This window comes from Orycteropus afer, unplaced genomic scaffold (assembly GCF_000298275.1).
Source record: "Orycteropus afer afer isolate SDZICR_OR568_19922 unplaced genomic scaffold, OryAfe1.0 scaffold00006, whole genome shotgun sequence".
Taxonomy (NCBI): Eukaryota; Metazoa; Chordata; class Mammalia; order Tubulidentata; family Orycteropodidae; genus Orycteropus; species Orycteropus afer.
The window spans coordinates 2,782,088-2,802,396 of record NW_006921593.1 but is presented as its reverse complement, the minus strand read 5'-3'; the positions used below and the strand labels follow the sequence as shown (position 1 = coordinate 2,802,396).

Here is a 20,309-nt window from a genome sequence, read left to right as displayed (position 1 = left end):
CTCCCCCCTCAGGCGCACCACACGGACAGTGGTGCCCGGATGTCGGTGTCGCCGTCGGTGACAGATGGCGCAGTGTCTGTATATGGGAGAGGACTTCTCTGGCCCGACCTCTTGAGTTCTCGGTCTTTCGGTCTCCCATCGTACCCCACTTTCAACTTCACCACTGGAGGCCCGCGCGCCTATCACCGGCGCTTACATAACGTGACCTTTCACCTCTTCGTACGGCCTTCTAGTGCGCTGCAACGCAACTACGCAGCAGGGGGAGAGGGTGGGTCCCCAACCCAGAGCGGCAGCTGCTCTGAGCCAATAAACTGTGAGCGCTGACCAGCTTTCCACCTATTGGAGCATTCGCCACCGGCGCCACAGGGGAGCAAGTTAGTGTGTGCGTTGGCCGGGCGGGGGGGAGGAGGGCAATCTCCCGCCATTTTTCAATAATTTCCTCCGGTGCCGCTGAGGAGGAGTCGTGACTGCCGGACTCGGGGACCTGTAGCGAAGGTTGGCCGTCGGCTGTCGGAGGGCGCCGAGGTGTGCGTGGGAGTTCTGTGCCTTTGCGTTCGGCTCCATGGGTGTCGCGCGGCCGCGCCAGCAGTGAGAGAGCCGGAGTTCGCGCCGCCCTCTCACCCCTCCCCTCCCCCACCCACCCACCCCCGGGAGCGAGGCGCTAGCCGGGGGCCGCGGGGCGTAGTGTAGCTCTGCGGGTTCGTGGAGGGGCCGCCGCCGTTGCCGCCGCCGCGGACCAGGGCGCCGCGGAGAAAGACCGCTGCCACCGTCGCCGCGATGGCGCCGCTCCTGGGCCGCAAGCCATTCCCACTGGTGAAGCCGCTTCCCGGAGAGGAGCCGCTTTTCACCATTCCGCACACTCAGGAGACCTTCCGCACCCGGGAGTATCCTTTTTAGTCTGGCCAGCTAGGAGGCCCGCGGGCAGGTTCGGGGGTCCGCGGCGCCTGGCGCCTGTGGCAGCTGTCAGCACGCCTGGTCTCGCGGCCTGCATCCCGCGCCCGCCATTCAGATGGGTCGGGGGGCGCGGGGGTCGGGCGGGTCCCAGGGGAGCCGCGCGCTCTGCGTCCTTTCCTTTGGCCACCACTCGGTGGGCACTTTGTCCCCGGGCCTTGCTGATGGGTGGTCAGCTCTGGAGTAGGCTTTATATCGTGTGTAAAGGCCAGGAACGGGGGCTTCTTTTCCTTTTTATGGAAATTAAAAAAAAATCATCCCTTAGAACTTAAGTTTTGAGATTGTAGCCGCGCGGCCTCGTGGACCCGGCGTGTAAGAGTCTGAACTGCGTGTTGCGTCGATCTCGGGGGGTATTTTAGTTCTTTTCTCCTCCCAAGTGGACTTGAGGCCGGCGATGGACTGACAGGACTGTGAGGCCCGAAATCAAGGATGCGTTTCTGGAATTAACAGGAAAGGGAGGAAAAGTTGCATTGGAGGGACGCACTGAGAGATGCAGGTAGATGTCTGCTTTTCTTGGGCGCACACAGGTTGAAATAGTCGTCATCTTTCATTAAAATATAACAGTGAAGCATGCTCCCAAGTGTTTATGGTTGTATTTTAGGAACGTGAGATTGATGTTTTAAAGGGAAAGCTTCTCATTTCCTAATCATTGCTTAAGGTTTTTTGAACCAGCATAATGCTTTAAACTCAAAGTTCGACTTCTGTCTGCCTTTTTAGTGGATGATTGATAATCGCTGTTGAAACTTAAATGTAAAAAGAAAAAAAGAGACTGCTGACTATCGCTTTCTTTTGGGTACTGAACGCTTCAAGACGGAAGGCTAGTGTATTAGTGCTGTCAGCCCTTTTCCTTCGGAAGGACTGGGTTTCTGAGTAGTTTCTGCTAGCTTGTGTCTGTGTAGGAAGTGGCGTCCATGTGACCGGTTTCATCTTCCTTTGATCCTCCATCTAATGTGACGTTTTATGTCTCATTTGTTGGAGTGCTACTTATGGTTGTTGGGTGTTGACACACAAAGGGGCTTGGGAAATGAGTCTCCATGGCGTGGAAACGCTCTTGAAATACCGCTGCTGAAATATAACTGTAGTATCTAGGAGCCGAAATGGATCTTGGAGATGGTTGGGTCCTCCTGCCTGTTCGCCAAGTGGGCCCAGGGTGTTGCGATTGACTTGTTGAAGGTCACTCACTCTGTAAATAATGACAATCAGGAATACAGTGTATTCTACCTCACCCTGGTAAGTAAATCAAGAGGACTCAGGATGCTGTTGTTTCCCTTTTAATTTCAGTGTTAATTCCTGCAGGAGTCAGTTTGTATTATATGATAAATTGCATTTAAAGGAGGCAGAGGTAATCTGGTACTACTACTTGTCCATTTAGGAGTTTTGGAAAAGTTCTCTAACTCTACTAAAATACAGTATTATTTTAGAGATACCCTCTTCCTTTTCATGACATTCCAAAACATCAGTGGAGTAAAAATTCCCTTTGACACATCCTTTTCAAATGTCTCATTAATCTTCTGGGTATTTGATGGTAAGTCATACACTAATATTAACTTGCTGATTTTTCAGGTCTGGTTCTAGTGGAGTCTGAGAAACATTTAATAGAAAAGAGACAAGTTCTAAATCTGTGATAGATACTAAGCCCTATAGCAAGACAGGCATTTTCAAGTAATTTAGCAAAGTTCTAGAAATACAAATATATATATATATATATATATGAGAAATTTCTGTTGATAGTTAAAAACTGAAATCCAAAACTTTCTGGTGGCGTAGAGCCTAAGGCATCTGATTGCTAACCAGAAGGTTGGTGGTTCAAACCCACCAGCCACTCCGCAGAAGAAAGACTGGGCAGTTTACTTCCATAAAGATTTACTGCTTCAGAAACCCAAAGGAGGTGGTTATGAGTTGGAATTGACTCGATGTCAGTGAGTTTGTTTTTGTTTTTCATTTAATAAATACATTTTTTTTCCCACAACCAGTATTTAGTATGTGTGCTGCTGAAGTGAGCCCCTTATACCAGTATTTAGAACCGTTTTAGCAAGAGTTCTTAAATTGTATTATATATTGGGGGAAATTGCTCCTTTGGGAATTGTTATAACTGGAAGCACTTTGAGCATGGTTTTTTAAACAGTTGTACTGTATGGTTGGTAGGTTGGCATATTTTTTTATTAGATTGTTAGTGGTTTCATAGAATAAGTATGTGGTTGGGTAACACTGTATTTGAAGTATGATTTCCAGTTCTCAGTTTATATTTACAATTATGTTTTAAATAGGATTTGATATTTTAGTTTTTTCCTAACACCTCACTTTTATGACTGCATACATACTTTGTCGTAAATCTGGGTGATACTTTATTGATTTAGAGCTGTGGGTTGGTGTGTTTTCCATTATATTTAGATGAAACACAAAACAAAGCATACAACAGTTGTACAAGTAGGGTTCATTGATAATGATTATATTCTTCACATTGTGTTTCGTTCTCCTTAACTCTGCCCATAATTGTTTCATTTAAACACTCTCCCCCTCAAAATTCTGTATTTTGGAGTTACTGCTGTCCATTTACTCTCCTATAAGCCCACTGCTGTTGAGTCAATTTCTGACTCATAGTGACCCTGTAGAACAGAGTAGAGCTTAGGGTTTCCAAGGCTGTAAATCTTTACCAAAGTGGACTGCCTCATCTTTCTCCTGCAGAACCGGAGTTAATCTTTCGGAGATTAAAAGGAGCCATGGTGGTGCAGTGGTTAAGAGCTTGGCTGATAACTGAAGGGTCATCAGTTCAAACCCACCAGCCGCTCTGCAAGAGAAGGATGAGGTAATCTGCTTCTGTAAAAGATTTATAGCCTTGGGAACCCTATGGAGCAGTTCTACTCTGTCTCATAAGGTTTCTGTGAGTTGGAATCAACTGGATGGCAGTAGGTATAGCTAATTCTTTTAAAAGAGTGCAATGCTCAGGGAGACAGCATTCCTTATTAAATGAGAGATGACTTCATGTGATAATTTTGGTTCAAGGCTTAGAAGTTGTTTCTAGGCAGTAGATTTGGGGATTCCTTCAGGAGTTATGTTCTTGGAGGTATTATATTGTATACTTTAAATTTTCAGTGGTGGTTGTGAATCATGCAGACTTTTAATGACTGACGTTATATACTGATGATTATATTGTACTGTAGTCTTGGATATCTAAAGCTTCCAGGGTAGTACCACAGAAAGACACTAGATTTCAGCTGGGAAAACTTGCCAAAATAAATGATGTGATTATTTGACACTCTGGTAATGATACAGTGAACTGTATTTAAGTCGAGATAGATTTTAACTAAGAACTGAAGCTAAAAGCAGGCTGCTGTACATGTATATTTTTGTTACTTCCAACTGTCCTAGTTTCTAAAGCTTAGAAACAACCTAGTTTATAACCTTTGTAGCATAATGGAACTTCCAGGTAGTTCTGTGATGACATGCTCTTAAAATATATAGTTAATCTGTGGTTGTTACAGACAAGAATGATTAGAGCATGCTTCAAGGGTTGGGCAGTGATGGCTGGAGTTACAGGTTATGTTGTAGGACCAAATTTTATTTGACAGCTGGAATATTGAATTTTTATAATTTAATTTCTTTAAAGTGTCAAGTTATGCCACATTAAAGTTGTTTGTAACTTAACGACAAACTGATCCAAAGAGAAAAAGGATTAAAAACAAAACTTGAGTTGGTTATATTTGTCATTTTCTCACTTAGAACTCTTGGGTTACACTTAGGCTTTTTTAACTTCCATATTTTTCTGGACCACTTTCTTTCAGTCTATCATGTACTTTATTAAAAGAAACAATTTGTACAAGGCTAAAGAGAACAAAGAAATGACCAATTGTGGTCAGGAGGTAACACTTGAACTCATGGAGGAAGTAGATGTGTATGAGATTAAGATTTGGAAAATATCTTATCATTTATAGCTTATACAACCTTTGGAGAATTGCTTTGACATTTTGTCTGCAATTATATGTACTGTAGTTGCTGGCATATAAAAACCTCAGTTGGCGTTTGCTCTGAGTGGTTACTGGGGATTGAGTGACTAACTTTGGTGACCCAAATCTGAAGTCAGGGGCAGCAGACTCAGTAGCCTTCTTGTGGGCTTTTTTCCCCCCTTTCCATTTTCGTTTTCTTTTTCTGTCTTTCTTTTAACTAACATAGTCAAAGTAATTATTAGAAGAGAGTTAGGGTTGTTGTCAGGGATTGTTGTAGGAATTCCAGTTTCAGATTTTTGGTATTAATCTAGTTTAGAGGACTAGACTATTAAAATTATTGAGTTAGTATCATTTATTCTAAGATGTAAACCTTAGGTTCATAGGGCTGTCCAGCAGAAATAGAATGTGAGCTGCATATAATTCACATTTTTGTAGTAGCCACCTTAAAAAAAGGAAAAACAGATGAAATTAATTATATTTTAAAACTCAGTATATTTGAAATACCATTTCAACATGTAATACACAAATCATTGAGATAATGTACATTCCGTTTTTTGTACTGTCTTTGAAATCCACTGCATATTTTATACTTGCAGGATGTCTCAATTTGAAATAGTCACATTTCAGGTAGTTTTAAAATAGGTATCTCTAGAACATCTGAATTGATTGACTTTGTTACGATTATGTCATTTGCAAATTTATATAAATTTCTTCTTGAGCCTATTTCTTTTTCAGAGTTTTGGAAGTAATGTGTTTTGAAAATTATCTTTCTAAAATCACTACCTTTTTATTAGCAGAGTGGCCCCTTTGTTCTTCTAGTCCAGTTTGTGGTGAAGAAATATGTGTTCGTCCATTCATTGAACATTTACTATCAAGTATCATGCTGAGTGCTGGACACAAAGATGAATGAGATGAAGACTCTCATCTCAGAGTTTATAATTTACTAGACGTGGCAGATCGTGGTCTTTTCTAACAGATGTGAGTCACCTTTATTCCTAGTTGGACTTCGCAGACTGAATTCTAGTATTTTTGGTTGGTTCTGATTGTGAAATACTTTCTTTTCTTCCATGCTTTAAATTGACCTTATGTGTATTTATCTTAGCTTCTTTGAGAATAGCATGTGGTATATCAGTTCCATTATCATTTTGAAAATGGCAAACTGATACCTTTCTTTTTCTAATCTCCTTATTGATTTTGATGGCTGTTTTGCAAAATACGTTGGCATTTTGCATCTGTCATCTTCAGGAAATAGTTTTCAAAGAATTTTAGATTCTTTTGGATTGTAACTGATACTGCAGCTTTTATCCTGAAATTGTAGCTTGGATTTTTTCCTCTGAATCTCCTGCTTTAGAAATTACTTCCTTTTCTCTTGGTAACTTTCTTGTGATCTTGTTTCACTGCCTACAAAAAGTTTAATGTGATTTGATCTTATTCTTAGTTCATTATAAAAAGACGTGAAAGTAGTCGTGGTTAGAAAACCATTTGTATTTCTCTTTCTAGAGATGTGGTCTTTACCATTTAACAACTTGTTCTTTCCATAAGTATTTTGAGTATCTATTATGTCATCCTTCTTAATGCTTAGGAGATGATTTATTTCCTAATGATATATGTAATAATAATGTATTACAATGATAGTGGAATATATAGAGTATTGAGGGATTGCTTTATATATCTTGGAGAAAAAGTTGGTTTTTTAAGACAAGTATTTATTGAGTCCTACTGTATGTCAGGGATTGTGTTAGTCCCTGGAGTGAGAGTGTGAAATAAAATAAGATGGTCCTTGCCTTCACAGGCATTAAAGTCTGTTGAAGGAGGGATAGCAGACAGTCCCAAAAATCTCAGTGCCTTGTAACCAGTGTGGTTTATGTTTTGCTCACATTACATACATGTTGGATCTGTGGTGCTGCTCCATGTATCTTTTCCTAAGATTCAGACTAAAGGAGCAGTCCCTGTCTGTAGTCCCTGTCTGTGACAGGTCTTATTACTTTTTAGTGGTAGAGAAAAAGCTGGAAGAAATTGTAAGGACTTTTTTTTTTTTAACCCTAACATAATTCTGTAAAAATAAGTTTTATTAACAGAATGGTCTCAAAATATAAAATACAGATAGATCGGTTCATTTTCCTAGTTTTTTGAGATCATCTTTTTAGGTACAGCACTGTAGGCAAGTAAACAAAATCAAAGACTAGTTCCCCAATGGAGGTATGAGAAATGATGACAAGCGCACACACACCACATGAAGCAACCAGTCAGTCCTCTTCCCTTCCCTTCTACTGTTAGACTTGCAGAAAGCTGCATTTGTCCTATTTCTGCTGCTTCTCAGCTTGTTGCCTGGCCACCTTGGCTACTCCAGAGACCAGACATGGGAAGAAAATGAGTCTAAAGTTGAAGGGAAAGTTCTTGCCTGAAGCAGTGCTAGGAATCCAGGCCAGGAGATGCTAATCGTAGCTCCAGATTATTTCACTCAAGAGCCACTTCTTCATTAAGCGGAGACATCACAGAGACATCTGACAGCTCTTTGACCCCATCCTCCATTTACATGCACTGGCAGCCATTGTGACAGACTGGGGGATTTCAGGGAAGTGGAATTGGCTTAGATGCTCCATTTAGAACTTATGTAAGAACTTGAGGATGAGGTCCTATAGTCGCGTCATTGTCACAAATGATAGGAGCTGAATCTTCCTCGGTCTGCATCAGTGTCTCTGCTTCCTGGAGGAGGACAGTACGGCCCTTGGCTGTGTCTTCCACCTTCCTATCGCTGAAGCCATGCTTCTCTAAGGTCTGCATAAACTGCTCCACAGGAATGGAGCTGCTTAACAAAGGCATCACAGCTTTGCAGTTTGGAATGTCATTGCTCGCCCACTTTCTCTTCCATAATGACCAGCCTCTGCTTGGATGTGGCATGTGTCACATATGCTTACATCTTTTGGTCAGAGAAAATCTAATGACCAAGCCATCATCAGTAAGGTGAAGATGCATGTTTCTTTCACAAGCCACATTATAGTGGGGGGAGATGTAGAATCCTGTTTGTGAAAGAGGGTGAATAGATATTTGAAGGTTCAGGAAATGTTTCCTGGGGAAAGTTATTTTTAAATTGAACTCTAAAGGATGATTAGACTTTAGTTAGATGAAGAAGAGGTCTGTGTCTTGGCAGAGACAATGTGATGAGTGTAAGAGTTTGTGATGAGGTTGAAGTTTCTTGGTTTAAAAAAAGGGAGACGTTTCTTATGGCAAGAGAGAAGTCAGAATGGGGATGGGGTTGCTTAGTGGTGAAAGTTCTAGAAAAGGGCCATGTTGTACAGGTCCTTATGAGGTAGGCTGAGGATTTTCAACTGTGCTTTAAATTTAGTGGAAAAATTTGAACAAAGAGAAGAATATTGTTTGTTAGCAATAGACAATATTCAGAATGGCTCTCCAGCCGAATGACTGGAAGCAACTAGACTAGTGAGACAATGATTGAAATAACGTAGGCAATAGATAATGGTGGCCTGAGTAAAGGGACTGTACTCCTAGTCCTTGAGGTGGAGTGAAATACAGTAGATAGAATTCAGAGATAATTTGAAGTAGATTTGGTGAAGGGGGAAAAAGCCTTTTGTTTTTCACTCTGATAGTAGTGTTATTCTCTGAAATCCAGAACCTTGGAAGAGGAGGAAGCTTGCTTCTCTTTGTTTTGTTTGACTGAGAGTTGTTGTTGTTGTTGTTATGTGTCGAGTCGGCCCCGACTCATAGTGACCCCTCCTTGGGTTTCCGAGGCAGTGTCACTACGGAAGTAGGATTGCCCAACCTTCCTTCCGGGGAGTGGCTGGTGGGTTTGAACCGCCAGCCGTCTGGTTAGCAGGCAAGTGTCTTAGCCACTATGCTACCAGAGCTCCCTTGACTGAGAGTAGAGGGTGGGAAAGTGAAGATTTCAATTGAGTTGTTGTCTGGTGGTGTAGTGCCTAAGGCATTTGACTGCTACCAAAGGGCTGGCGGTTCAAACCCACCAGCCACTCCTCGGAAGGAAGGTTGGGCAGTCTACTTCTGTAGTGATACTGCCTTGGAAACCCAAGGAGGGGTCGGGTTGCTGTGAGGTGGCTCAGACTCCACGGCAGTGACTACTAGTAGTGGTAGTAGTAGTGAATATCCAAATGGAGCTGCCCGGACTACTGTTTGAAATCTCTCTCTCTATATCTCTGGAGGAGCTCTGGTAGTGTAGTGCCTAAGGCACTTGACTGCTAACCAGAAGGCTGGTGGTTCAAACCCACGAGCCACTTCTAGGAAGGAAGGTTGGGCAATCTACTTCAGTAGTGTTACTGCCTTGGAAACCCAAGGAGGGGTCGCTATGAGTTGGGGCTGACTTGATGGTACATAACAACCACCACTACAACATAATCTCGAGTTCAGAGAGTGGGTGGTAGAAGTTATAAGCATACAGGTAGTAGTAATTGAAGTTAATGGAATTGAATGAGGTCAGTGGAAGGTGAATACTGTGAGGTAGTAGTGATTTTCACGTGTGCAAAAACGGCAAGGAGGCCACATCTTCCAACCTCTCTAACCCTACAAGGGAAAGGCAGGATTACCAGCAGTAACCCAAGGCCTCTTACTGCAAGGCCAGACATGTTGCCTCTCTCCAGCCCTTTCACCAACTGTTCCTCCCAAAGCACCCACCACCTCTCTCCTGGGTTCGATAATTCGCTGCAGTGGCCACACACAACTCACAGATTATGGGGTTTATTAGGGAAGCACCACAGGCTACAATTCAAGTTCAGGAAGAATGCTCAGTCTCTCTCCCAGCCCACCGTCCCTCAGCCAGCAGTCTCTCACAGTCTCTTTCCCAGCAGTGCTGGTTCCTCGGTGTTTCACTCAGCAATGCGTGTCTCTTGCGTCTCTTTCCCAGCTGCGCGTGTTTAAGGAGCCCCTGTCTCTTTCAGCAGCAGGTCTTCCTCAACCGGCAGTCAGAGAGAGTTCTGCCTCCAGGAGGCCTCCTTTTGAGCCAGCAGGGTGGTCAAACTAGTCAATCACAGCATCAGAACTCTAAGCACCTGAGAGAGAGTGGGCACCTCCCAGAACATTGTTTTGTGCCACTCCCAACAGAAATACTCCAGGTGGACACCTTCAGCAATCAGGAGCTCCTCAGTTGCTCATAGCAAATCCCACCTTGGAGTTTACAAAGACTTATGGGTAGAAAAGCCACACAAAGTAATTTACTACACTGCAACGTGAGAGTGGGAAAAACAGTCGTAAGTGTGGAAAACACTTTGAAGAGTCTTACTGTTTGAAAACCCATATTCAGTCAATACACATTTGGTATTGAAATATATCTTGTTGGGAAAACTTTCCTTTTTCTTTCTTTTTAATATAATGCCTTAGAAAATGAAGCTTCGCACAATTTTGATTGATGTAGAGATACTCAGTTCTGGGAGGGCTCCAGGATTGCTTCTTTGGGGCAACATTCACATCTCAGGAGACTTGAGGGCAAATGAGATTTTTAAGTTATCAGAAGGAATTTTGGGTTTAAAAAATGAATGAGCAAGATTTGAGGAAAAAAGGTGTAGAGTGAGAAGCACAGAGGATGAGAGAAGAAGAGGATTACAATTGAGACCAATTAAAATGCTTTAAAATGTCACGACTGGGTGCGAAATGAGGATGAGATAATGGCTGTGTTATGGAGGAAAAGCTGAATTGAGAAATAGATGGTTGCAGTTGGGGATGTAGAGCTGAGAGTGATTCTCTGATTTCTAAGTTGGACATTAGGGCCATTCAGTGAGATTGGGACCTGTAAGGAGCAGGTTTGGGAGGAGAGAGAGGGATAATAGTGGTTAAGTTTAACAAAGTAGATTTGAGGAACCAATGAGGTGTCTGGGTGATACCACTCTATTGGCTACCTAGAACTGAGGAGAAGGACCTGGACACGTTATTCTTTTTTTAAAATAACAGTAAGAAAAACGATGTTATCTCTTTAGGACTTACTTGTTTTACTATAAATTTACATGCTCTTGATTGCAGTGAATTTCTTTAAAAAAAGATAAAAAGCAGTGGCTGTTAAATGGATCCTGACTCCAGCAGCTCTGTGTAGAACTGCTCTCTGTATGGTGGTCTGGTAGAGTTTTTGGAAGTAGATGGCCAGACCTTTCTTCCTAGGTGCCTCTGAGTGCACAGAACCTCCACTTTTTGGTTAGCAGCTGAGTGCCTTAACCCTTTGCATGATTCAGGGACCCAGTGAATTTCTTGTTGCTAGGTGCCATTGAGTCAGTTTAGACTCACAGTGACCTGGTGTATGACAGAACTAAATACTGCCGGGTCTTGTGCCATCCTCATAATCTTTGCTAAGCGTGAGCTCATTGTTGTAGCCACTGTGTCAGTCCATCTCCTTGAGGGTCTTTCCCTTTTTCACTGATGCTCCACCAAGTGTGATACTCTTCTCCCTCCTGACAGTATGACCAAAGTACAAGAGACGAAGTCTGGACATTCTCTCTTCTAAGAAGCATTCTAGCTGCGCTTGGCATTTCCAAGACAGATTTATTCATTCATCTAGCAGTCCTTGGTACATTCAATATTCTTTGCCAGTACCACAATTCAAGTACTTGAGTTCTTCTGCAGTCTTCATTATTCATTGTCCAGCTTTCACTTGCATATGAGGTGACTAAAAATACCCTGGCTTGGGTCAGGCACACCCTAGTCTTTAAAGTGATGCTTTTGCTCTTTAACATTTAAAAGAAGTCTTACAACAGATTTGCCCAATGTAGTATGTGGGTTGATTTCTTGACTGCTGCCTCATGGGTGTTGATTGTGGATCCAAGTAAAATGAAATCACTGACAGTGTCAGTCTTTTCTCCATTTATTGTGATGTTGCTTATTTGTCCAGTTGGAGGATTTTTGTTTTATTTATTTTGAGGTACGTAATCCATAGTGAAGGCTGTAGCCTTTGATCTTCATCAGTAAGTGCTTCAAGTCTTCCCTTTCATCAAGCAAGGTTATGTGATCTGCGATCACAGGTTGTTACTGTCTTCCTCCAGTCCTACTGCTGCGTTCTTCTTCGTATAGTCCAGCTTCTCAGATTATTTGCTCAGCATACAGACTGTTGTTGTTAGGTGCCAACAAGCTGTCTCCAACTCATAGCGATTCATTGCACAACAGAACGAAACACTGGCTGGTCCTGTGCCAGCCCCATGATCCCTGTGGTACCTGAGTCCATCGTTGCAGCCACTGTGTCATTCCATCTTGTTGAGGGCCCTTTTCTTTTTCGTTGACCCTCCACTTTATCAAGCATGATACCCTTCTCCAGAGAATGGTCTCTTGACGACATGACCAGAGTAGGTGAGACGAAGCGTGGCCATTCATGCTTCCAGAGGAACATTTCGGCTGCACTTCCTCCAGGACAGATTTGTTAGTTCTTTTAGCAGTCCATAGTATCTTCAGCATCTTTGCCAGTACCACAGTTCAAAAGCATCCGCTCTTCAGTCTTTCTTATTCATTGTCTAGCTCTCATTTGCATATGAGGCCATTGAGACTACCTTGGCTTGGGTTAGGGCACCTTATCACCTTATCTTCATGGAGACATCTTTGCCCTTCAGCACTTGGAAGAGGTCTTTTGCAGCAAATTTGCCCAGTGCAATATGTCATCTGATGTCTTGACTCCTGCTTTCACTGGTATTGATTATAAAACCAAATATGAACTCCTTGACAGCTTCAGTGCTTTCTCCATTTATTATAGTGATACTTTTTGGCTCAGTAGTGAGGATTTTTGTTTTCTTTATATTGAAGTGAAATCCATATTGCAGACTGTAGTCTTTAATCTTCATCAGTAAGTGCTTCAGGTCATCCTCACTTTCAGCAAGCAAAGTTACGTTGTTGTTGTTGTTATATGCTATCACAGTGACTCCTCCTTAGGTATCCGAAGCAGTATCACTACGGAAATAGATTCCCCAGCCTTCTTTCAGAGGAGTGGCTGGTGGGTATCATCTGCTTATCACAGGTTGTTAATGAGTCTTTCTCCAGTCCTGATGCCACATTCTTCTGTCCAGCTTCTTGGATTATTTGCTCAGCACACAGATTGAATAAGTATGGTGAAAGGATACAGCCCTGATGCACTCCCTTCCTGATTTTAAACCATGCAGTATCCTTGTATTCTGTTTGAGTGACAGCTTCCTGGTCTGTGTACAGGTTTCTCATGAATACAGTTAAGTGTTCCGGAATTCTCATTCTTCTCAACGTTACCAATAATTTGTTATGATCCATACAGTCGAATGCTTTTGCATCGTCAATAAAACACAAGTGGACATCTTTCTGGTATTCTTTGCTTTCTGCTAAGATACATCTGACATTGACAATGGTATCCCTCATTCCATGTCCTCGTGTGACTCCAGCTTGCATTTCTGGAAGTTCTCTGTCAATATACTGTTACAACTTTTTTTGAATTATCTTTAGTAAGATTTTAGTTGCGTGTGATATTAATGTTGTTGAATAATTTACACATTCTGTGGGATCACCTTTCTTTGGAATGGGTACAAATATGGATCTCTCTTTCAGTCAGTTGGGCAGGTAACTGTCTTCCAAATCTCTTGGCATAGCCAAGTGAGTGCTTCCAGCATGTCAGTTTGTTGAAACATCTCAATGGTTAGTCCATCAATTCCTGGAACCTTGTTGTTTGCCAATTCCTGCAGTGCCACTTCGACTTCTTCCCTCAGTACCGTTGGTTCTTGATCATATGCCCCCTCCTGAAATGGATGAACATCAACCAATTCTTTTTGGTACAATGACTCTGTATATTTCTTCCATCTTCTTTTGATGTTTCCTGCGTCATTCAGTATATTGCCCATACAAAAAAACGAACAAATAAACTCAGTGCCGTCAAGTCGCCAAGTCATATCTGACTCATAGCTACCTGTCGGGTTTCTGAGGCGGTATCACTACGGAAGTAGATCGCTCAATCTTCCCTCCGCGGAGTGGTTGGTGGTTTGAACCGCCAGCCTTCTGGTTAGCAGTCAGATGCCTTAGGCACTACACTACCAGAGCTCCTGTATTGCCTATAGAATCTTTCAGTATTACAACTTGAGGCTTACATTTTTTCTTCAGTTCGTTCTCGAGAAATGCCGAGGGTGTTCTTCCTTGTTGTTTTTCTAACTCCAGGTCCTCGCACATTTCATTATAATAATTGACTTTGTTTTTCTTGAGCTGCTTTTTGAAATCTTCTGTTCAGTTCTTGTATCTTGTCATTTCTTCCATTTGGTTTAGCTATTTTACATTCAGGGGCAAGTTTCAGAGTCTTTTCTGACATCCATTTTGGTCTTTTCTCCCTTTCTTCTTACTGGCCTTTTGCTTTCTTCATGGATGATGTTCTTGATGATATCCCATGATTCCTCTGGTTTTCAGTCATTGGTGTTCAATGTATCAAGTCTATTCTTTAGATGGTCTCTAAATCCAGGAGGGATATAATCAAAGTAATGTTTTGGCTCTTGTGGACTTTTTTAAATTGTCTTCAACTTTAACTTGAACTTGCATATAAGCAGTGGATGAGTCTGTTCCACAAGCAGCTTCTGGTCTTGTTTTGGCTGAAGATACTGAGCTGCTCCATCACCTCTTGCTGCAGATATAGTCAGTCTGATTCCTGTGTACTCCATCTGATGAAGTCCACATGTATAGTCACTGTTTGTATTGTTGAAAAAAGGTATTTGCAATGAATAAGTAGTTGGTCTTGCAAAATTGTATCACGTGTTCTCCAGTGGTATTTCTATCACCGAGGCCATATCTTCCAACCACCAGTGATTCTTCTCTGCTTCCAACTTTTTCATTCCGGTCACCAGTGATAACACATCTTGATTGCATGTTTGGTCAATTTCATACTGCAGAAGTTGGTAAAAATCTTTAATTTCCTCATCTTGGCTTTTGTGGTTAGTGGATAAATTTGAATAATAGTGATATTAACTAGTCTTCCTTGTAGTCATATGTATATTACCCTATTCCTGACAGCATTGTACTTCAGCATAGATCTTGATTCTTATTAGTGATGATGAATGCCACGTAATTCCTCTTCAATTTGTCATTCCAGGCATAGTAGATCATGGTTGTTGGGTTTAATGTCCATAACCAGTCCATTTCAACTCACTAATGCATAGGATCTCAATGTTTATGTGTTACTTTTCATTTTTGACAACTTCTAATTTTCTTAGATTCATACTTTGTTACGTCCATGTTCAATTATCATTGGATGTTTGCAGCTGTTTCTTCTCATCTTGCGTTGTTCTGCATCAGCAAATGGAGGTCCTGAAAGCTTTACTCTGTGCACATCATGAAGGTTGGCTCTTCCTTGAGGAGGCAGCTTTTCCCTGGTCATATTTTGAGTGCCTTCCAACCTGACCGGCTCATCTTCCAACACTATACCAGATAACGTTTCAGGGCTGTTCATAAATTTTCCAGTAATATATCAGACAGGGTTTCACTGCTGTTCATAAGGTTTTCACTGGCCAATTCTTTGAGAAATGGATGGCCTCTTTCTTCTTCTGAGTCTGTCTTAGCCAGAAAGTGCTGCTGAAACCTGTCCACCGTGGGTAACCCTGCTGGCATTTAAAATACCAGTGGCATAGCCTGCAGCCTCACAGCAACAAGCAAGCCACCATAGTATGACAAACTGGCAGACAAGTTCGTCTCCTTTAGCTGTTCCAAAACTGCTGTGCTCACTTCCTGGTCCCCCCTCAGCCTTTCTAAACCTGCTGTGCTGCCTTTTCTCCTGGTTCCCTCCTCCGGCTGCTGGCTCTGAACCCACTTTGCGCCGCTTTCTCTCTCTCTCTTCCTTCCTAAATACTTGCATACAGACTTAAGTATGGTGAAAGGATACAGCCCTGACACACACCTTTCCAGATTTTTAACCACGCAGTATCCCCTTGTGTTTGAATGACTGCTGCTTGTTCTGTGTACAGGTTCCTCATAAGTACAATTAAGCGTTCTGGAGTTCCCATTCTTCGCAATCTTATCCATAATTTGTTAGGCTCTGCGCTTTGGAATGCCTTTGCATAGTTAAGTGAATTTCTGTTTTTTAAAATTGTGATTTGGGTGAAAGTTTACAGAGCAAAATCACTTTCTATACAGCAGTTCACATACACTATCTCATGATATTGACTACAATTTACTACAATGTAACAGCTCTCCTCCCACTTCCTCCCCATAGTTACCTCTTCCCTGTGTCCTTCCCTTCCATGCACTCCTGCCCTCTGAGCTGTCTCCCTGTGCATACACAGCCCTTCTGCTCACCCGTGATTGTTCTTTCCGAGGAGTGTATCTACCTACTGTAAATGTTCACCTCATATGCCTATCTTTTGTTTGGGTAAAAGCTACAGGAGTGGGTTCAGTTCCAGACCTGAAGGGCACCTAGAGGCCATAGTCTCAGTGGTTCCGTCAGGCTCTATTAGACCAGCAAACGTGGTCGTCCCTCCTCCCCCCAATGATTTTGAGTGTTGTTCCACATTGTTTTCCCACTCTATCCTGGATCACCTACATGGATCCACTTCCGAGTGGTTGACAGTGGTAGCCGGGCACCATCTAGTTCTTCTGGTCTCATAGTCGTATGCGCTGAGGGGATCGCATGGCTTACCGGTTTCTTGGACTAATTGTTTCCATGAATCTTGGGTTTCTTCATTCTTCTTTGCTCTGGACGAGTAGAGACCCATCATTGCATCTAGATGGCCTCTTGCAAGCTTTTAAGATTCCAGTTGCTACTCGCCAAAGTAGGAGGTGGAACAATGTTTTGTGTGGTATGTTACGCTCATTGAGCTTGATGTCCCTCTGTGACTATGGTCCTGAGCCCACAAGTTCAACTACTCGCTCCCTCTAGGTAGCTGCTGGCTGTGGCCAGGAAGTGACTGCAACCTTGTCCCCTATCAGCGCTACTTTATACCTGGGAATTCTTACAGAACATACCAGTACACTTGTAGAAACATTGTCTGCCAACCCTGTACATGGTCTTGGGCACACTCCCCCCTGCTTAGACATATCTGATAGTTCAGCCTGTCCACCCATCTAGCCACACATATATCCATGTTTGGCTTCACTGACAGTGCAGTACTATATGTGCAAAAGGGTTCATCTTGGTTGTCTGTACCTCCCGTGTACCTCTTTATGTCTTCCTCTTCCTCAGTGCCGCGGTGTTGATCACTCACATTTGGTGCATTGCCCTTCTCTTCACCCAGATCAATACTTGTCTCTACCTATCTAACAATGTTCCTTCCCTTCCCCTTCCACCCCCTGGTAACCAACAAAGAAATTTCCTTCCATATGTAAACCTTTCCTTGACTTTTTACAATAAGGGACTAATAAAATATTTGTACTTCTGTGTTTGACTTATTTCACTCAGCATATTGTCCTCCAAGTTCATCCACATTATGTGGTGTTTTGTAGATTCTTTATTCTTTAGAATTGCATAGTATTCCACTGTATGTATGTACCATAGTTTTTATCAAATCTTCAGTTGATGGACACCTAGGTTGTTTCCATCTTTTGGCTGTTGTAAATAGTGCTGTGATGAAATGGTTCTTGTCCTGGCTCCCACTTCTTTAGGATATATACCTAGTAATGGAAAGACTGGGTCAAATGGTATTTCTAATTCCAACTTTTTAAGGAATTGCCATATCAAGTTAATTTCTTTAAATGTAGCTAAATGTTTTAGGATGTTATCAAGCTTTTTGAGTGTTTAAATCTACTTACTGATTCTGTGTCTCCCCTCCCATTGCCTAGTGCAGAGAGACAAAAACCAAAATTATCTATCATCTGTCTTCTCACTGGTCATAATCCTGGAAAATCAAGAATCTTTATGTTAAAGGAGCTCTGGTGGTATGGTGTTTAAAGCATTCGGCTGCTCACCAAAAGGTCAGCAGTTTGAACTCAACCAGCTGCTCTGTGGGAGAAAGATAGGGCAGACAGCTTCTGTAATGATTTACAGCCTTGAAGACCGTTCTTCTCTGTCCTGTAGGGTCACTGTGAGTGAGATTCAACTTGATGGCAGTGGGTTTGGGTTTTTGGATATATACCCCATTTTGTTTATTCATTTCATCTGTTAAACATGTGAGTTATTTTCATTTTTTGGCTATTGGTGAATCATACTGCAGTGAACATTTATGTACAGAGCGGGTTTTCAGTTCTTCTTTGTATATACTTAGGAGTAAAATTCTGGCTCATAACGGTAACTCTCTGTTTAACATTTTCAGGAACTGCGGACTGTTTTTCCAGCAGCTGTATCATTTTACATTCCCACAAGCAATGCAGGAGGGTTCCAGTTTCTCCACATCCTTAATAACTTATTTTCTGTTTTCCTGATAATAACGATCCTTCTTGTTGTTAGGTGCCATCGAGTTGGCTCCGAGTCATAGCGACCCCATGCACAACAAAATGAAATACTGCCTGGGCCTGTGCCAGCCTCACAGTCCTTACTATATCTGAGTCCATCATTGCAGCCACTGCGTCAGTCTATCTTGTTGAGGGCCTTCCCCTTCTTCGCTGACCCTACCCTTTACCAAGCATGATAGCCTTCTCCAGGGAATGGTCCCTTCTGACAACATGACCAAAATAGGTAGGATGAAGCCAGGCCATTCTTGCTTCTAAGGAGCATTCTGGCTGCACTTCTTCCAGGACAGATCTGTTCATTCTTTTGGCAATCCATGGTACTTTCAGTATTCTTTGCCAACACTACAACTCAGAGACATCAACTCTTCTTTGGTCTTCCTTTTTTATCATCCAGCTCTCACATGCATATGAGGCAATTGAAAATACCATGGCTTGGGTTAGGTGTACCTTAGTCTTCAAAGAAACATCTTTGGTCTTCAGCACTTGGAAGAGATCTTTTGCAGCAGATTTGCCCAGTGGAATACGTCAGTTGATGTCTTGACTGCTGCTTCCATTGGTGTTGATTGTGGAACCAGGTAACAGCTGGTGGTTTAGTGGTTGGCTTTCTGTGTGGGAGACCTGTGTTTAATTCCTGGTGGAGGCTTGTATGTTGCTGTGATTTGGAACAGGTTTCATTGGCGCATCCAGAGTAAGACTAGGAATAAAGGCCTGGCGTTTACTTCCTAAAGTCAGGCATTGAAAACCTAATGGATCACAGGTGTCCCATTTGCAAGCACAGTGGTTTGCAAAGTGGGTGTGAGTGAGGTGATGTCTTGTGGTTTTGATTTGCATTTATTTTTAAAATCTGAAGAAGTAACAGGTGTTTCCAAATCTGAAGGGTATCAGTAAATGGATTTTTAACATATGCACAGGTTATTGCAAACTGTGTTTGGAATCAGTCATGATTAACTCATCATGAGCTGTTTATGCTACTGTAGATGTGATTTTTGAACTTGCTGACCATCTGAGTTGTGCAACAATTCCATATGCTTTAAATTACTCCTGTGACTTGTGCTTTATTTTGCCATTATTCTTTATTAAGAATTTTTCATATGGTTTGAGTCCTGAAATGAAACTGGAGTGAACTGAGCAAATCACATTTGTGCTAAAATACTGCTATTCTGTTTGTAAAACATGACAAAGGATACAAATCATTTAGTACAAGTAGAAAACAGGAATGATAAAACTCTAGGGAGTTTGGAATAGAAGCTTTTTCTGTGGGCTTGTCATTAACTTTTAGTAACAAGCAAAAAGAACATACAAGTTAGTAGTGTAATCATACTGTTGTGGATTTCCAATTGAAAACGCTGATTCCACTTTTATTTTATTATGCTGTATATTATGTGGAAAAAGATACTGTAGATATTTAAAATATATAGCCAGCATTTTATGAGTGTGAGTTAGTTGTCTCTATTGCTTCAATACTGTTTTCCTGAGTCATTGCCAACAGAGAATATGAAGCTCGCTTGGAAAGGTACAGTGAGCGTATTTGGACGTGTAAGAGTACTGGAAGCAGTCAGCTAACGCACAAAGAGGCCTGGGAAGAGGAACAGGAAGTTGCTGAACTGTAAGTAATAAAAGCATTGCCTTTCCGGCCCATCTTTGTATTGTTAGGAAAGGGGGGGAGTATTAACTCTAAAACAGCATTTGTATTTCAATTTGTGGTGTATAAATTGGGATATATAACGTTAGGGTAAATTAGTGTTGAGTGCCTTTGCCTCCTTACAATTTGGTAGTCACAGGGTGTAGAATATATGTTTAGTAATGGGTGTACTTATTTAGTGTTCTTGCCTTATACTTTGTAAATCTTCTGGAAATGTGGTTCTAAGCAAAGGAATCTGATAAAAAGTAATATGGAAGCAGAAAATAAACATAAAATGTATTTTATGGTAACATAAAATTTTGGACAACCTTTATAGCCGTTATCAAAATAAATACAACACAATTTGATCACAATTTATCTAAATGGGAGGCTTCTTTTTTTTTTTTTATTAGGATTTGGGTGAAGATTTACAGAGTAAATTCACTTTTCATACAGCAGTTCACATATACTTTGTCTCATGTCAT

The 20,309-nt window shown here is 41.9% G+C and overlaps 1 protein-coding gene across 1 annotated transcript in view; it reads left to right on the top strand.

Annotated features, from left to right (window-relative positions):
* The first annotated feature begins 777 nt into the window (after window positions 1-777).
* BAZ1B (bromodomain adjacent to zinc finger domain 1B) overlaps window positions 778-20,309 on the top strand; it is a 98,868-nt gene continuing 79,336 nt past the window's right edge. Inside the window, exons 1-2 of the mRNA XM_007940323.1 lie at window positions 778-884; window positions 19,693-19,809. Of these exons, the coding sequence (XP_007938514.1) occupies window positions 778-884; window positions 19,693-19,809 (224 nt within the window). The remainder of the gene's footprint in view (window positions 885-19,692; window positions 19,810-20,309) is intronic.